Source organism: Sapajus apella, unplaced genomic scaffold (genome assembly GCF_009761245.1).
Source record: "Sapajus apella isolate SASKATOON/1434 unplaced genomic scaffold, GSC_monkey_1.0 scaffold11, whole genome shotgun sequence".
NCBI classification, from domain to species: domain Eukaryota; kingdom Metazoa; phylum Chordata; class Mammalia; order Primates; family Cebidae; genus Sapajus; species Sapajus apella.
Genome location: NW_022436951.1, coordinates 10824857 through 10842191, shown reverse-complemented (window position 1 = coordinate 10842191; position 17335 = coordinate 10824857). Strand labels below are relative to the sequence as shown.

Here is a 17335-nt window from a genome sequence, read left to right as displayed (position 1 = left end):
TAGTAGAAGTTTTCCAGATTTTCTCACTCATTTTCCAGGTTGAAAATCACTTTACATGTTCACACTCTGACTTAGTAGCCTTAAAATGTAAAAACCAGACCTGTCAAATGTAAAATTAAGGCAAAACATAAAATCTGGTACTCAGAAGAGGGGATAACTCAGGCTCCATCTCATTGTTGAGAGTGGCAATGCCAGGATAGCTTTGACATTCTCACCACCTTCTCTGCACCACAGATGACAAAACTCAAAGGCAAATGTCAGCCTTTTGAGTTTATCAGACTTTCTCCTACACTGGAGTTTTAATATACCCATAGCGATGTAATACAAAACAACCAGCTCTATTTAAATTCTCTGAACTTCAGTGTCTTCATCTTTATTCTTTTAGGAATAAAAACACCTATGGCAGCCATTCTTGCCTTCTTCCTAATAGAAGCAGGCTTCCAGAGAACTCCTGATCTCTGGGAAGGTGGGCTGAGCCACCAGCCCCTCCCAAAGATGTCCATGTCCTAATCCCCAAAAATTGAATACGTTAACTTACATGGTACAAAGGAATTGCACCTGGGTGAACCCAATCATAGCACAGAGCCCTTAAAAGCAGGGAACCTTTGCCAACAGGCATCAGAGATATAACAGCAAAAGAGGCAAGAGCTATTTAAAGCATGAGAAGGACTCAACTACCACTGCTGGCTTTGAAGACAGAGGGAGGGATCCATAAGTCAAGGAATGCACATGGCCTGTAGGAACCAAGAAGGGCCCTCACCTGACAAGCCAGCGAGGACACAAGGTCCTGTCCTCCAGACACAAGAAACCGAACTCTGCCAGCAACCTGAATGGGCAAGAAAACAGATTTTCTCCAGAGCCTCCAGAAAGGAGCACAGACCTGCTGACACCTTGATGGAGCCAGTGAGACCCAAGCTGGACTTCTGACCTCCAGAGCTGTGAGATGACAAATGTGTGTTGTTTTAATCCATGCCATTTGTGGAACTCTGTCATGGCGGTGAGGAAAAACGAATCCCTGGGGTAGGCATGTGACATAGCTCTGGTGAAGGGAGAGAAGGGGAACCAAGGGATGGAAGGAGAGTTTGGGCAAGACACTGGAGGAATGCTCCACCCCACATGCCGTCTGCACCCTGTGTGTGGGGACACTGAGGCCTGCAGGTCCTGCATCATCCTGCAACTGTGGAAGATGCTCAGGAAGACAGCGGAGCCTGCCATTGCTGAGCCACTCCATGAACACCAGCCAGAGCCTCCCTCCAGGTACCTTATTATGAGAAAAACAAACTCAGCTTGTTGAAGTTCCATTTAGTCAGGTGTTATTACTCCCAGCAGCATTTCTAGCTGACAGAACACCTTCTTGCCAGGGCTGTTTTGAGGGTTAACTAAGATAACATGAGAAGCTCGGAGTAATGTTCTCACACCGTGGAAGTGCACACTATGTGAGCTTTCCCTTCCCTGTACCATGCTGATACTCACTCAGGATGGTTGGCAAAATATTAAGGGAAATATTAGGGAAAGTTGTAAGATTATAGTCTCAAACCTTTTGGAAGGCCAAAAGGTTTTCATTCACAGGCTGAAGGCAGCCAGTTCTTTGGTTACAGCAGTAGGTCATAGGGTGAAGACTAGGGATAACAGAAGCTCCCCCAGTTAAGTCTGTTTACCCCACATTCCTTTGTCTCTATTTGTTTACTCAAGTAAACTTTGTACTGGATGGTCCTCTCAGGCGGAGGTCACGAAGGGGGATTACCCATTCATGGGCCCCAGAAAGAAAATCTTTTATCATTTATAAAACCACTCTTTAAGCCATGTTAATTAGCCAAGAGCCTGTTGACTTAGAACCTCTGTTATTAAACAGATACTGAATAAATGTAAGGAGGAAGTTAAAAGGGATCAGGTAGCTGCAATCGCCCTCTGAGAACAGGTGACAACCTCCCTAGCCCACTAAATCACTATACTCTGGCGTGTGAGTGTATTTTACCCATCCATCACTAAGACAGGGTCTGCAGGACAGACCTCTGCAGGTAGTGATCAACATCTCACTTGATGACCACATAAACTATGACTTCAAAGCCTGCTCTATTTTTTATTTTCTGTCACTGTCTCCTTTTCGCTTCCTTGATATTTATTTTATAAAGTAAAATATCGCACCACTATAAGAGGCTTCTCAAACCCTTTATTTCCAAAAACATAGAAATCTCCTTTCAAGTTCCCCACAGATACGAGTCCAAATAGAAGCTATTTTCACAAAATTACAAACAACACAACCCTCTCTTATCTCTTATCTAATCCCATGCACTAAATCTAACATCTGCAACTTTTCATGCCCTAAATCTGTCTATGAGTTCATTAATTCAGTGAATGAGATGTCAACTCATTCATTTAATCAATCAACATTACAGCATGCCTACTCTGCAGCAAAGATGCCTAACAGGATGGAGGCATGACGCGTAGGGGGATGAGGGAAAGACAGAGCGAAAAGGAGACAGTGACAGAAAATAAAATGTAAATAGAAGAAAGAAAAGAGAAGTGAGCATGTAGAGGTGGTGGTGCAGTCCACCGTGGCAATAAGAGCGGCAGCTGCAGCTCCACAGACGCCCCGTCCCTGGCAGCATGTGCCCTAGGAGTCCTCTCTCCAGCCCATTAATGGCGACAACGGCTCTCCCTTTCTGCAAAACTAGCCAATATGCATGGGCAACTTCATGTGGTTGGTGCTCTTTTGGTCAAGGATACACTTCGAAGAGACAAACTCAAATTCTTCCTTATTTCTCATTTTGGAGAAAAAACACACACACACATATACACATACACACCATAAACTAGTTACATGTGAAAGCTTATGAAACCACCAGCCTCAAGGCTACCAGTATCATTCAAAATGCAGGATGGGCTGGGCACAGTGGCTCGCACCAATAATCCTAGAACTTTGGGAGGCTAAGGCAGGAGGACTGCTTGAGCTCAGGCATTCGAGACCAGAGTTGTGGTTAACATAGTATGTCCTTGCCTCTACTAAAAAATAAAAAAGGACAGGTGTGGTGGCTCACGCCTGTAACCACAGCACTTTGGAAGGTCAAGAAGGACGGATCACGAGGTCAGGAGTTCACGACCAACCTGACCAATCTGGTGAAACCCCAACTCTACTAAAAATACAAGAATTAGCCAATTTTGGTGGTGCATGCCTGTAGTCGCAGCTACTCAGGAAGTTGAGGCAGAAGAATCACTTGAACCCGGGAGGTGGAGGTTGCAGTGAGCTGAGATCACGCCACTGCGCTCCAGCCTGGGCAATGGAGTAAGAGGTCATATTAAAATAAATAAATAATAAAACATAAATTAGGGCCGGGCGCGGTGGCTGAAGCCTGTAATCCCAGCACTTTGGGAGGCCGAGGCGGGTGGATCACGAGGTCAAGAGATCGAGACCATCCTGGTCAACATGGTGAAACCCCGTCTCTACTAAAAATACAAAAAATTAGCTGGGCATGGTGGTGCGTGCCTGTTATCCCAGCTACTCAGAAGGCTGAGGCAGGAGAATTGCCTGAACCCAGGAGGCGGAGGTTGCGGTGAGCCGAGATCGCGCCATTGCACTCCAGCCTGGGTAACAAGAGCGAAACTCTGTCTCAAAAAAAAAAAAAACAAAAACATAAATTAGCCAGTCATGATGGCACATGCCCCCGTAATTCCAGCTACTTAGGAGGCTGAAGTAGGAGAAGCACTTGAGCCTGGGAGATCAAGGCTGCAGTGAGCCATGATCGTGCCACAGCACTCCAGCCTGGGTGACAGAGTGAGACCTTGTCTCAAAAATAAATAAATGCATTATAAAAAGATACTTTTATTAACCTACTGCACTCTTGGCCTTTAGCTTTTTAAAACAGCTTTTGTCCATAACAACAATTCTCAACTGGGGGTGATCATTTCCCCCCAGGGGACATGCGGCAATACTTGAAGACGTTTTTGGTCATCACAACTGAGGAGGGGTAGTACTGGCAACTAATAGGTAGAGCCCAGAGATGCTGCTAAACATCCTACACTGCACAGGGCAGTCCCCACAATACACCCAAAATGCCAGTAGTGACAATGCAGAGAAACCCTAGTCTGTAGCTTGTCTGCTACTCTGGACCTACCACCTGATCCATGGGGTCGCTGGAGTAGTAGTTTTCTGAATGAGTACATCGAATCCACACAGGCTTAAGAAGTTCTTCCTCCTCCTCCTCGTTCTTGTCCGGCGTCGTCTCCTCAGGCTCTTTTTCCTTGATTGAGGTATAGCTCTTGTCTTTGCCAGAGCTCTGGTTGTCGCTCCACCTGTCTTTTTCTTCCTCCCAACGAGCTCTCTTCTTCTCCCTACTCGGGGAGCGACTTCAAAAGAGGGCAAAGGAGGTTAATTATTAAATATACTCTTCCATTCTAAAAACTATTCTATTTCACCTATTTGGTGCATTTTCACCTAAAATACCAACACCATGCCAAACCACGTACTTTTGTTAAACGAGTGATTCCCAAATACCAGTCTGGTGGCATCAGAATCACCTGAAGTTTACTTGTTTAAAAATACAAATTCCCAGGCCCCACCCCACATCTACTTACTGATTCATAATCTCCAGGGGTGGGGCCCAAGAATCTGTATTTTTAATAATCTCCCCAGGTAATTCTGGTGTGCATCCAGCAGATTCAGGAACAACCGATAAACCGTAACTCCTAGAAGAAAAAGATATTTGCGAAATGTTTGGAAATGTCCACATATGGACAATTTCAGCAATGAGAATGCCAGTTTTGAATCCTCCACATCTTGCTTTGCCAGGAACAAAAAAAAAACTCTTAAGATTCCACAAAACAGGGTCCCAATATGGCCATAAATTTAGCCTGAGGACTATAATTATAATCCAAGAGTGAACCAGTTATATCGTGCTAACTATATCTCTGGAACCTCAGACTTGGGTATTACTACTTAGTGAATCAACGCTTTGCCGAATTTTGATCCTCACAAATACTAACATTAACTCAGTCAATAAAGAAGGAGGAAAAAACAACTCCATCTCCTTGACATCCTGGGCTTGAAGTCTGCAAAGACCCAACCTAGGGATGTACTTGAGGGAAAAAACATATAGGGTCAGTTGGGCATGGTGGCTCACCTCTGTAATCCCAACACTTTGGAAGACCAAGGCAGGAGGAGCACTTAAGCCCAGGGATTCCAGACCAGCCTGGGTAGCATGGTGAAACCCTGTCTCTAAAAGAAACACAAAAATTAACCAGGCATGTTGGTGCACACCTGTAGTCCCAGCTACTCAGGGGGCTGAGGTGGGAGGATCACGTGAGCCCAGAAGGCTGAGGCTGCAGTGAGCTATGATCGCATCACTGCAATCCAGCCTGGGCAACAGAGCAAGACCCTGTCTCAAAACAATGACAATAACAAGAAAACCTATAGGGTAGATTTTAATTTAAGCCCAAGAAATTTAGGTAGAACACACAGACCTTGAGAATGCAGCTAAGTAGAAAAACTGCTTTATTAGACCATGGATATTACTACTATCCATGAAAGTGTACATCCTGATCAAAGTAACAACTATTCTCATTAACTCTACCACTAACTTCTAATTTTATAATAGGGAAAGTCTGTATGTATATATGTCTGTGTAGGTATACATATTTGCGGAGGATTAGAAAGTGTACACATATTATTTATATAACTTCTAAACATTACAATATGCATTAGTTTTGTTACCAGAAAACTTACTGTCAATGTATGTTCACTATAGAAAAAAAAAAGCACAAACATAAACAAAAAGAAAACAAAACCACACATAATACCACTCAGAGATAATCACTATATTTCACAAATGTTTTAATGTTATAGCCTGACCTTCTCAATTCAGTAGTAAATCAGGAACACCTATTTCAATAATTCTATATTTGGAGCATTTTTAACGGGTACATTATTATTCTTTTAAATGTATATACCAAAATTTAACAAACCTAATAATTGTCATTTAGGTTAACATTTACTTTTCTTCCACCATAAACAATGCTATCATGACCACATTTGTGTTCTTTGCAGACTTCTCAGATTTCTTTCCCAAATGTGTACATTTTAAGGCTTCTCTCCAGTTAGCTACTACTCGTTTAGACAACCAACAAAACCACCTAAGAATTCCCATTTCCACACATCCCATCACCATGGTTATTTTTAATCTTTGCCGTTCTGATGAAAATGTATTTTCATATAATTTAATTTGCAATATTTTATGAATACTGAAATGAATACATTTCATGCTTACTTGTGAACATTCTGGTCATAGGTATGCAAATACTTTCTAAATTAGGATTAGAGTCTTTCTTTAATTGGTTGAAACAGTTTTTATTAAGATAACTGTCCTCCCTCTGTCATATGCATTGTAACTGTTTTCAGTTTCTTGCTTTGAAATGTTTGTTTGCTGCTACATAAACTTTTATAAAGTCAAATCTAGAGATATTTTTATGCTTCCTGCCTTAGTATGCCTAGAAACCATTTCCTATCCCAAGGTTAAATAAAAATTTTACATTTTCATCAGTTACTTTTAACACAATTTTTAAATTCTCTCCAAGGTGTAAGGCAGAAATCTAATCTCAATTTTTCCTCCAAATGGCTCAACAATTGCCAGTTTCTCCTCTGATTTGAAAAAAAAAAATACGATTTATCATATGTAACTTTACATATTATGTATTAGATGTAAGTAATGCATATTCTTGAATGTTGCTCAATATGTTTCATTGATCTATTTAACCCATACTAAATTTTTCAAATTATTATATATTTCCAGAACATTTAATTATTCCAGAGTAAGTATCCTCGTGTTACTATTTTTCTATATTATCCTAACTTCTAGTTCAAAGAAAAATTAATGACTCATTATAAGTTCTAAAGCCAGTACTCTGAGTCGGGCATGGGTGGCTCATGCCTGTAATCCCAGCATTTTGGGAGGCCAAGGTGGGAGGATCTCTTGAGGCCAGTACTTGAAGATCAATCTGGCCAACATAAGACCCCATCTCTTTTTATATTTTTTAAAACTTAAAAAAATTTTTTAAAAAACCAGTACTTTAACTGAAGTTACATTAAAATTATACATTACAGTCATGCATCACTTAATGACAACAGAGATATATTCTAAGAAATGAGTCTTTAGGTGATTTCATCGCTGTGCAAACATCACAGTGTACCTACACAAACTTAGATAGTATAGCCTACTACACACCTAGGACAGGTGATATTATAGCCTGTTCCTACTAGGCTAGAAACCTGTACAGCATGTGACTGTACTGAATACTGTAGGCAATTGTAACACAGTGGTAAGGACACATTTGAACATAGAAAAGGTCCAGTAAAAAAATAAGGTACTATAATCTTTAGGACCAACATTGTATACAGTCCGTCACTGACTGAAATGTCATGTGGTGCATGAGTATACTGTGAAGAAAACTAGTATTTTTACCACATGGTTATCCACTACAGGACTATGATATACCTTCCTTTCACTGCCTCAGCTTCTTTATCATCAGCTACATTTTATTCTTCCCATTGGTCCTATGCATTACAAGATGCTTAATTAATTTATTAATAACTTTCCATAGTGATTTTTAAATTTACTTTTTCCTTGCATCACATTTTCTAACCAGGTAGTCCTTTTTATTAAAAAGGCTATTAAAAATACTGGTCAGGCAGTAATGGCAACTCTTAGTTCCTAGTGGCTCATTTTTGTTTGTTTGTTTGTTTGTTTTGGTGCTTACTCCGAGGCTGGCACTCTGCTGAAATGTCACCACTTTACTGACATTTCACATTTCATCCTGACAGCAAGCCTATGAGGCAGATATTAACATGCCCTACAAATGAGGAAACGGCCTTGAAAATTAGTCACTTATCTAACACAATAAACCTAGGAAGTGGTAGTTAAATGCTAATATGGTTGATATAGACATTTCAGCATATTCTAAAAAGAAATCCCACCAATGTTTCTTATTATTATCAAGAAACACAGGCAAAAGACATCCTCCCCCATCCTCTTAAACAGGCCTTGTGAATGATGTAATGAATGCTCAAGGTCATCTGTTGTGAACATCAATTAATATTTTTTCTAACACTTTGAGACAGGCATTTCAAAACAGAAACAACAGATTTTTTTTTAGGTAAGTGTCTTAGGCACTCCAAAATTCAAAATACAAACTCCAAATATTTCCTCTTACCAATATGCTATAACATAAACTGGTAACTTTTCCCCTCCCCAGTATTTCCATCTCTAACTTTTATTTTCTACTGCATTAGTCAGAAATCACAGAATGCAAGTCTACCTTCTGTGCAAGCTCCCAGGCATTAGAGAAGAAACCATTAGACCGAGGCTATTTCCAGCACTTATACATTAAAAATCATCCCCCTCAAATAGGTCCTCAGTGATGTCCACTGACATAATGCCCTGGCTTTTCTCCTATCTCATCTTCTACTCCTCAGGCCCTCTTTTCATCCTTCCTAATTAATCTCATCTAACCTGGGGCAACATGTAATTGCCCTATCAAAAGCACTTGTAGCACTTAACTTTCCTTTTCCTATTAAGTGAGGATCCTTGTTAATGACTATACCACCCACAGCAGTACAATACCCGGGAAACACAAAAACACCATGTTTTTCATTAGCATGTTGATTGTGTTGTAAGGATATTGGGTAACAATGATAAGCAATGCGGCCTCCTTGCCCTTTTTCAAATTTGTACGGAAAAAACCTGCAGGTTTCAACACTACATATCAGGAATGATATCCACAGGCTCATCATGAGCTAGCATTCTTCATCATGTTAAAGACATCTGCTAATATTTCTAGTTTATTAGTTGTTACTCACAACTGGATGCTGGTTTTACTTTAAATATCTCATAGGCAAGTACTGAGATAATCCTACAGATTTTGACAAAAAGAATATAAATTTTCTAATATTAACTTTCCTATCCATGCAGTCTTGGAATAAACTCTATCAGTTATTTTAATAAACTACAGAAAACATTTGCCAAAATCCTAATTAGTGTTTTTATATCCACATTTGTAAGAGAGATTGCTGCGTCGTTTTGTGTCAATTTTTTCCCCTTGGTTAAGTTTTGCCATCTGGTTTTTCCTGCTACCACAGAATGAGCTGAGCTTTCTTTCTATCTTTTTTTAGTGTTCAAGACCACTTTAAAACTTTTTTTAGAGGTGGCGCAAAGTCAGCTTTTTCCATTTTTCCCACAATTACTGACCTATTAAAGTTTTCTGCTTCTTGTGTGAAATTATTTTTGCTTTCTTAGAAATCAACCCATCACATTCAAGTTAATTTTTATACTGTTTTAAATTTTTAAATCTCTTTTCATTCCTGTAATAATACACTTTCTGAAATCTAATGTTATGTACATTTTTCTTTTCTTGATTTCCCACTTTAAAAGTTGTACTTGCATTTACTTACAATATAGTTATATGACTATAGTTCTGTTTCTATTTCATTAATTTATCTTTAAATCCCTTTTTTTTTTTCTTTGAGACAGAGTCTCGCTCCATAGCTGGGAGCCAGGCTGGAATGCAGTGGCGAGACCTCGGCTCACTGCAACCTCCACCTCCCGGGGTGCAAGCAATGCTCCTGCCTCAGTCTCCCGAGTAGCTGGGACTACAGGCGCACGCCACCACGCCCAGCTAATTTTTGTATTTTTAGTAGAGATGGGGTTTCACCATGTTGGCCAGGATGGTCTCAATCTCTTGACCTCGTGATTCGCCCGCCTCGGCCTCCCAAAGTGCTGGGATTACAGGCGTGAGCCACCGCGCCTGGTCCCTTTTTTTGTTTTTCTTAAGCTCCACCAATTTATGTAGCCAAGGGCTCAGATAATAATTACATACATAGTTACCATGTATTTGGCACTTATTTCAGGCCTAGCTCTAAGTATTTGACATGCATTATCTCAATGACCGCTCATCACTCAAGGAGGTACATGTAACTGTCTTCAGTTTACAAACGAAGACACTGATAACTTTGCCCAATAATAAAGTTGGGAGAGCTAACAACTGACGCCAAATCTGTCAGACTCTAGAGTGTTGTTCTTTATAGCCATTATATTCATATAAGACCACAAAATTTTACTTTGGGATATAGAATTGATTACACCCTTTAAGTTGTGGGTGACAGCAATTTAAGCATTGTCATTTTCTAATGAAAATATGACTGCAGTTTTGCTCCTTTTCTCTGAAACATATAAATTTAAGAGTGTAATTATTAATTTCCAAGGTTTTTTGAAATATCATGAATTATTAATGTATCGTTTTGTTTGTTTGCTTGTTTGTTTATTTGAGACGCAGTTCTGCTCTTGTTGCCCAGGCTGGAGTGCAATGGCGCGATCTTGGCTCACTGCAACCTCCACCTCCCGGGTTCAAGCAATTCTCCTGCCTCAGCCTCCCAAGTAGCTGGGATTACAGGCATGTGCCACCATGCCCAGCTAATTTTGTATTTTTAGTAGAGAGGGGGTTTCTCCATGTTAGTCAGACTGGTCTTGAACTCTCGACCTGAGGTGATCTGCCCGCCTCAGCCTCCCAAAGTGCTGGGATTATAGGCGTGAGCCACCACGCCCTGCCCCTACCTAATGTATAATTTTATAGCGCTGTGGTCAGAAAAAGTGGTCTGTATAATTTCTAATTGTTGGAAATTTATCAAGATTTTCCTTGTGCGTAATCAACACATCTTGAAAGTAAAGGCTTTTAAATTACAGGCTGCTTTCACTTTTCACAGGTCATCTTGGACAGACTCTGAACCCATTATGAAGACTTCGCTGACACTCTATACATGCACAAAATCTGAATTCAAGGAGAGAATCCTATGACTTCTTCCAGTGTCAACTCCTTGCTTACCTTCCAGATCTCTTATACTCTTTTTTGTAGGACCTTTCCAGAGATGGTGATCTTCGGTTGTCTCGATGCCTGTGTCTCTCCCGTTCTCGCTCTCTTAAAGGAATTAATACACAGAGCTGTTTTCAACAGAAAGACTCAAAAACACCATCTCTTTTCACTGAATTCATCTTCTAAATCAATGGACCACATCCAGGAATTTTTCAGGTACTATTCACTAGAGGACATTTTTATGCCTCCTTAATTTATTACAGGTTATAAAGGAGCTTTTCCCTTTACAGAAGTTAACTAACTTGGACAATTTTTGTGGTTTTCTTTAAAGAAACAAGCCATATGTGATGCTAAGCAATAAAGGGAATTTTATCCTGATCTTCCCTTAAGATCTTGCAATCAGCCAATCCTTGGTTATTTAACCTACAGGGAAAACTATTGATTTCTAGAAAATGCTCTCACCCATCAAATAAATGCAAATTATAAAGCTTTTATAGTGAAAATTAGGACAAGGTTCTACAATGAAAGAGCTCTTAACACTTATGGCTTATAAGCTTGAGTTGTAGTTTTAACTATCACCAACCTGCCATAAGGCCATGACTGAGTCACTTGAATACTATTTTTCACCTGGGAAAAAACTCTAAATGGAGATGCTGGATTTACTTAATGTAAAAAAGTATAATGAGGAATTTTAAAAACCTTCCAATGTAAAATTGGAGTTTAATAATAATAGCTTTTGAGCCTATTTAACAATAAGGATCTAGAAGAGATATCTGAACTCTAGTGTGTCTGAATCAGAACTATAAGTCGAAAGGAAACAACCTTCCAATCTTAGAATAGAAAAAATAAAATGCTATATTAACCTGAGTCCAGCAAGAAGACCATAAAAATGTCTGAACTCAAAAATATCCCCCAAGCTATCACCAAACAGAAATGTCAATACATGGAAAATAGAACCTATAAAACTGACAGAGGTCAGCAAGTGCTTAGGTATTAAAACAGAAATTGTTTTTCAGTTAAAGATCTCCCTGTTCTAGAGGAAGACTCCTTTGAATAATGTTTCCGATATATACACAATCCTCAGGCATATATCAGCTGTCCCACATAAAGCAGCCAGAGATTGGGACTCTACATTCTTCATCTCACACATTTCTAAAATCACAGTTTACATTTGGGCAGTAAATCTCAATTATTATACAGAAATTAGTGAACCATGCCACATGTCAAAGATATATGTAATTTGTAATGGCACAGCTGTTGAAAAGAATTGCCTATATTTCCAAATAAAAATCCTAATTAGAAGATATTTCTAATTTTTGTCTTTTAACATGTAGTCAATAGAATTTTGCATTTAAGAGTAACATTTCTGGCCGGGCGCAGTGGCTCATGCCTGTAATCCCAGCACTTTGGGAGGCTGAAGCGGGTGGATCACAAGGTCAGGAGTTCGAGACCAGCCTGGCCAGCATGGTGAAACTCCATCTCTACTAAAACTACAAAAAATTAGTTGGGCATGGTGGTGCATGCCTGTAGGCCCAACCACTTGGGAGGCTGAGGCAGAAGAATTGCTTGAACCCAGCAGGCAGAGGTTGCAGTGAGCAGGGATTGCGCCACTGCACTCCAGCCTGACAGAGCAAGTCTCCGTTTCAAATAAAAAAAAAAAAAAAGAATAACACTTCTAATGATGATTGGTACCCCTGAGTGGGTAGAACTTGAAAAGAACAATTTGGATATAAATCACATTAGTAACACTATTAAGACAAACTCACTTAAAGCAAAAAAAACTATTTTTGTGTTACTTTTCCCAAGATTCTTCCTTGTTTGCAAACATTAAGATATTCCTTAGGTACATTATGCTAGTTCTCCAACGGCTACACGTGTACTGTCACCAGGACAGCTGTGAGAATTCTTGCTGGGTGAAGCCCAGGGCACACTTCCTTACCACTCAGCTGAACAGTGTGCTTGGTGCACTACATCGGCCTGTGGTGATTTCTTTCCTCATCCCCTAGAGTAACTTTCATCTTTTGTGACAGCAGATATATATATCCACTTCTATATAGATCTTTCCTAAAAACAGTCTAACCTAAAACAACTTGCAATTGTTATTCAACCACATTTTGGAGGCAGAGAGAAAGAGGGAAGATAGAATTTGTAAAAGGATAGATTAATTTACCCCAAGATGTAGGGGATGAGCAGCCAGAGGACAGACTACGGAATTTGCATAAACTTAACACAATCCAAATTTATGAAGTTTCAATTTCCTCAATATACTTCTAGAAGTTATATTAGGACTTCACGTGATCCATGTTTGTTTCACAGAAGCATGCCATATAAAACAGATGACTGACACTTCGCCTAATTAATATCCCAAAGGGAGCCAATTATAATGAAGCTATGCCACTAGGCAGCTCCAGAGCAAATGCCCCAAGCACGTTATTAAACAACTCGAATATAAATAAAGACCATTTTAGAAAGATATAGATCCTCATAGTAAAGGAGGTTTAGGATAAATCAGGTTAGAAGTAATTCTTATGATACTTGATTTTACTGAGATCCTCAATCCACAGGACTTCTGAGTTTCTTCAAACAAACACATAACTCAAAGTTGAAGCCTTGATGGAAAAATGTAGGATTTACAGCAGAGCCCTGACAACTCCTCTAGTAATAGCCTCTCAAAACAGAGGGGGAAATACAACACCATCTAGAACGTTTGCCACAAAATTCCCAGAAACAAGGTTGTTGACAATTACTTTAGAGTCTGAAGAAAACTACTTAGAAACTATTTACTCTTTCCAGTTTAGATTTGTACTATAAAATTGTAACATTAACTATCACATGCCTCTGCCAGCTAGTCCATCACAGAATAATATTGACCAGAAACAGCAGTTCAAGCTGAAAAAGTTTTTAAAGTCTACCAACTCTCACTCAGCTTTGGCCCACCGGAAATCAGTCATCCCTACAAGAAACGCATTCCCTTCCACCTTCTACCAGGCCACCAGGGAGAGGGAACAAAGCATTTTCCTTCTGAACCTTCTGAGCACTAGTCCCTCTCTTCAGGGCAGAGAATGGCCACTATCATTTAATTTACTGGCAAAATGTTCAGTCAGAACCAAATCAATAAAGCCATGAGAAAAATGTGGAAACAGATGTGAACTGGTTCCTGAAATCAGCTGCAGAGCGACAAGAGCCAAGACCAGCTCTCTGCAAACCCAGAGTGAAGTGACTTGGTTTGGGGAGCTCAAACACTTTCAGCACAAAAGTTCCACCAGACAATGAAGGTAAGTACACTACAGGGGAATGAAAGAGAAGCACCAGAATTAGCTTGACAACTGAAGACCTCAAATCTTCATCAACCCAAGAGTTCACTGAGGTAATAAATAAACATTAGCACCACTGTTGTGTCTTTTATTTTCCATATAAACCAATGGTTCTTAGGCTCTTAGGATAACAGACTCATACCCTCCTCTTTGAGAATCTGATGTAAGCTTCCTTATAAAAAGACACACACACACAAAAAGTTGCATATAACTTTAGAGTATTTCTGAGTAAGCCCAGCTAGAATTCCAGTTTTAGAAATGCCTCCTTGAAACCTTTTTTCTCTCATACTTATATATGTTTAGTCTTTTGGAAAAAGAAATGTAATATAGAATGGAATAGTATTTTTTAAATACAACTTTCTTCAATAAGAATCCAATTCAATGCAACAAAATCGGGTTAAAAGCTGTTTGGGGCCGGGCACGGCAGCTCACGCCTGTAATCCTAGCACTCTGGGAGGTCAAGGCAGGTGGATTACCTGAGGTGAGGAGTTCAAGACCAGCCTGGCCAACAAGGCAAAACCCTGTCTCTACTAAAAACACAAAAATGAGCCGGGCATGGTGGCACATGCCTATAATCTCAGCTACTCAGGAGGCTGGGGCAGGAGAATCACTTGAACCTGGAGGCAGAGGTTTCAGTGAGGCGAGATCGTGTCACGGTACTCTGGTCTGAGCAACACAACAAGACTCCATCTCAAAAAAAAAAAAAAAAAAATTAGCTGGGTGTGGTGGCACACGCCTGTAATCCCAGCAACTTGGGAGGCTGAGGTGGAAGAACCGCTTGATCCCAGGAAGTGGAGGTTGCAGTGAGCTGAGATCTCGCCATTGTACTCCAGCCTGGGCAACAAAGTGAGACTCTATCACAAAAAAAAAAAAAAAAAAAAATGCTATTTTGAAAACTAACTTTCATAATGTGTAAATAATTTTACTTCATTAAACTACAAAGAAACAAACCAAGAAGTCAACAATGTACAATAAATTTCCACCTATCCTAAAAATCAGAATGTCCTGCCTGTTAGCTAATTTGATTCTTCGTTAACATGCAGATCACCAGTTCCAAAAAAACTCAACTGCTGTAACCTGATAAGATGATCACACTGAATATAATTTAATCTATGAAAACACAAACAAGATCTTTCATCTCATGGGATCATCATTAAAATGTCAACTGCATTCTCAGAGTAAAAGTCTTATATTCACTGAAATGAATCTACACTGATAGAGTTGGAATGCTTTTCAAAAGCAATTTTTTTCTGACATCAACTTACTTACTTGTCAGTTGGTCGTTTCTTCCTCTTGAAATGAGAGTCCAAAATGTGCCTTCTTTCCTTGTATAAATCAAGATGCACTACTGGACCCTTCTGGTTTGGTTGCCGTAAATGGAAAATGACTGTGCCTGGGCCCCTGTGGTTCATTGAAGAAATACACACGTGTGGCTTACCTGCTCCGCTCGTAGCTGCGGTGGCGAGACGGCGTTCTCCCTCGGTCATAGTCAGATCTGTAGCGGCTGTCTTGTCTTCTCCTGTCGGGACTGCGGCCTCGCTCCCGTCGATCCAGGGACCGATGCCTCTCCCCTCGCCCATGACTATGATCTCGGTGCCTGTGATCATCGTAGTGTTTCAGCCTTTCTGGGGACCTTCTCTCACTGGGAGCCTTTGGGAGTGGGTATGGAGGGAGGTGTCTGAAATGAGGACTATTGCTGTTGTTAGCACTGGGCAGGAAGGAACTAGGGTTGTTCTGGAAACTATTAAAACTGGGAGGTGGGAAGTTGTGGTGAGAATAGCCTGGAGGGTACTGGTAGTTAACCTGCTGCGGCATGACGGGAGGGGGCGGGGGGTGTGGCATGGAAGGAGGGGGCATCATGAAGGGGAAAGTGCCTTGTCCAGGAGGTGCCCCAGGGACTGGGGGGTTATTAGGACAGGGCATTGGTGGTGGCATGGGAGGAAAGCAAGGAGGAACTGGGAAGGGGTGCCTCATCTGGTGGTTGGGGAAAGGGGGCCTGATTGGGCAAGGGGGAAGAGGGCCTTGCGCTGAAGGAGGCATAGGTGGGGGGAAAGGTACAAAGTCCGGTCGTGGAGGCAAAAAATTGGGGGCTGGAGAGTTTGAGAAAGTGGTGGAAGGGGCACTTGGAGGTTCATATTGATATTGCACAGGAGGCTGCTGAGGGTGAAGCAGCCTCAGATTTTGGGGCCTGAAGGATGGTGCTGAGGGTCTGGCTCCATGTCCTCCTCGTCCTCGGGGACATCCTCGTCCTGGGTGGAATGACATTCTGTGACTTCACGGTGGAAAAAAAAAAAGGGAAGAGTTTTGTTTTTTAAAAATCCTCACTGTGTTAACAGCATTTCATAAATGCCTGACCATCTTCATGAGCAACTCAAAGACTCCCTAGTGAAGGCACTGGAATATTCCACCCATTCAATACTGGGTTCCTGCTAACATCTGAAACCCTTCAAGGTCAATAAACTCTTCTTCCCCTTTCTTGGCCACCCAACCCACTGCCACGTTTAGTCCCTTGACCGACCATTCCTGAAAGCTGCTCCACCTCCAAAATGAGCAATTCAACATCCCATTGTTCAACCATTTGCTATCATGCCTTTGCTCAAGTTGCCCTCTGATCTTGACCTCACCACGGGAGGTCCCAAGCACATCTGCACCAGCATCTTCCCATCTTCACCACCCCCTCCATTCAGCACAGACTCCGTTGCCCGGCATAGCATCTCCATGATTCATTTTTAATGCCCTACACTCCTCTGCCCTGCTCTACTTCAGTCACAAGAAGCTGGCAATACCCCAGCCTTCAAAGAACCCAATAATTTGCTTTCTGGAGGCTGACCAGAAAGTAGTACTATAGAAAAATACCTGACTGGGCAGGGTGGTAGCCAAAGAAATTCATGATCACTGGCTTCTGCCATCCCATTCCTCTGGCATGGTGCAGTAGTCAGCTTACTTTCTGAACTACCCACCATAACTACTGAAAACATTCAGGACCTTTCCCCATATCCCATTCTCTCTTCACAGTCAACACACAGCTAGTCTCCTACCAAGGAGAAACACAAAAACCATTAGAAAAGAACTCCTTCAACTTCTCCTAACATTCCTACAATGGATCTAACTCCAGCCTCTCCCAATTCCCTCCTCCTGACAAAGCCTATCCTGCCACAAGTGCTCTGGAT

At 41.0% G+C, this 17335-nt stretch overlaps 1 protein-coding gene across 7 annotated transcripts in view; it reads right to left on the bottom strand.

Moving 5' to 3' along the window:
• DROSHA (drosha ribonuclease III) overlaps positions 1-17335 on the bottom strand; it is a 140132-nt gene that overhangs the window by 118040 nt on the left and 4757 nt on the right. For 5 of the 7 annotated variants that reach the window (XM_032279037.1, XM_032279040.1, XM_032279044.1 and 2 more), the window contains 4 exons: positions 15604-16437; positions 10864-10956; positions 4573-4683; positions 4113-4344 (listed from right to left, as the gene is read on the bottom strand). In XM_032279037.1, the coding sequence (XP_032134928.1) occupies positions 4113-4344; positions 4573-4683; positions 10864-10956; positions 15604-16437 (1270 nt within the window). The remainder of the gene's footprint in view (positions 1-4112; positions 4345-4572; positions 4684-10863; positions 10957-15603; positions 16438-17335) is intronic. The other 2 variants (XM_032279042.1, XM_032279043.1) reach the window with 2 other exon arrangements.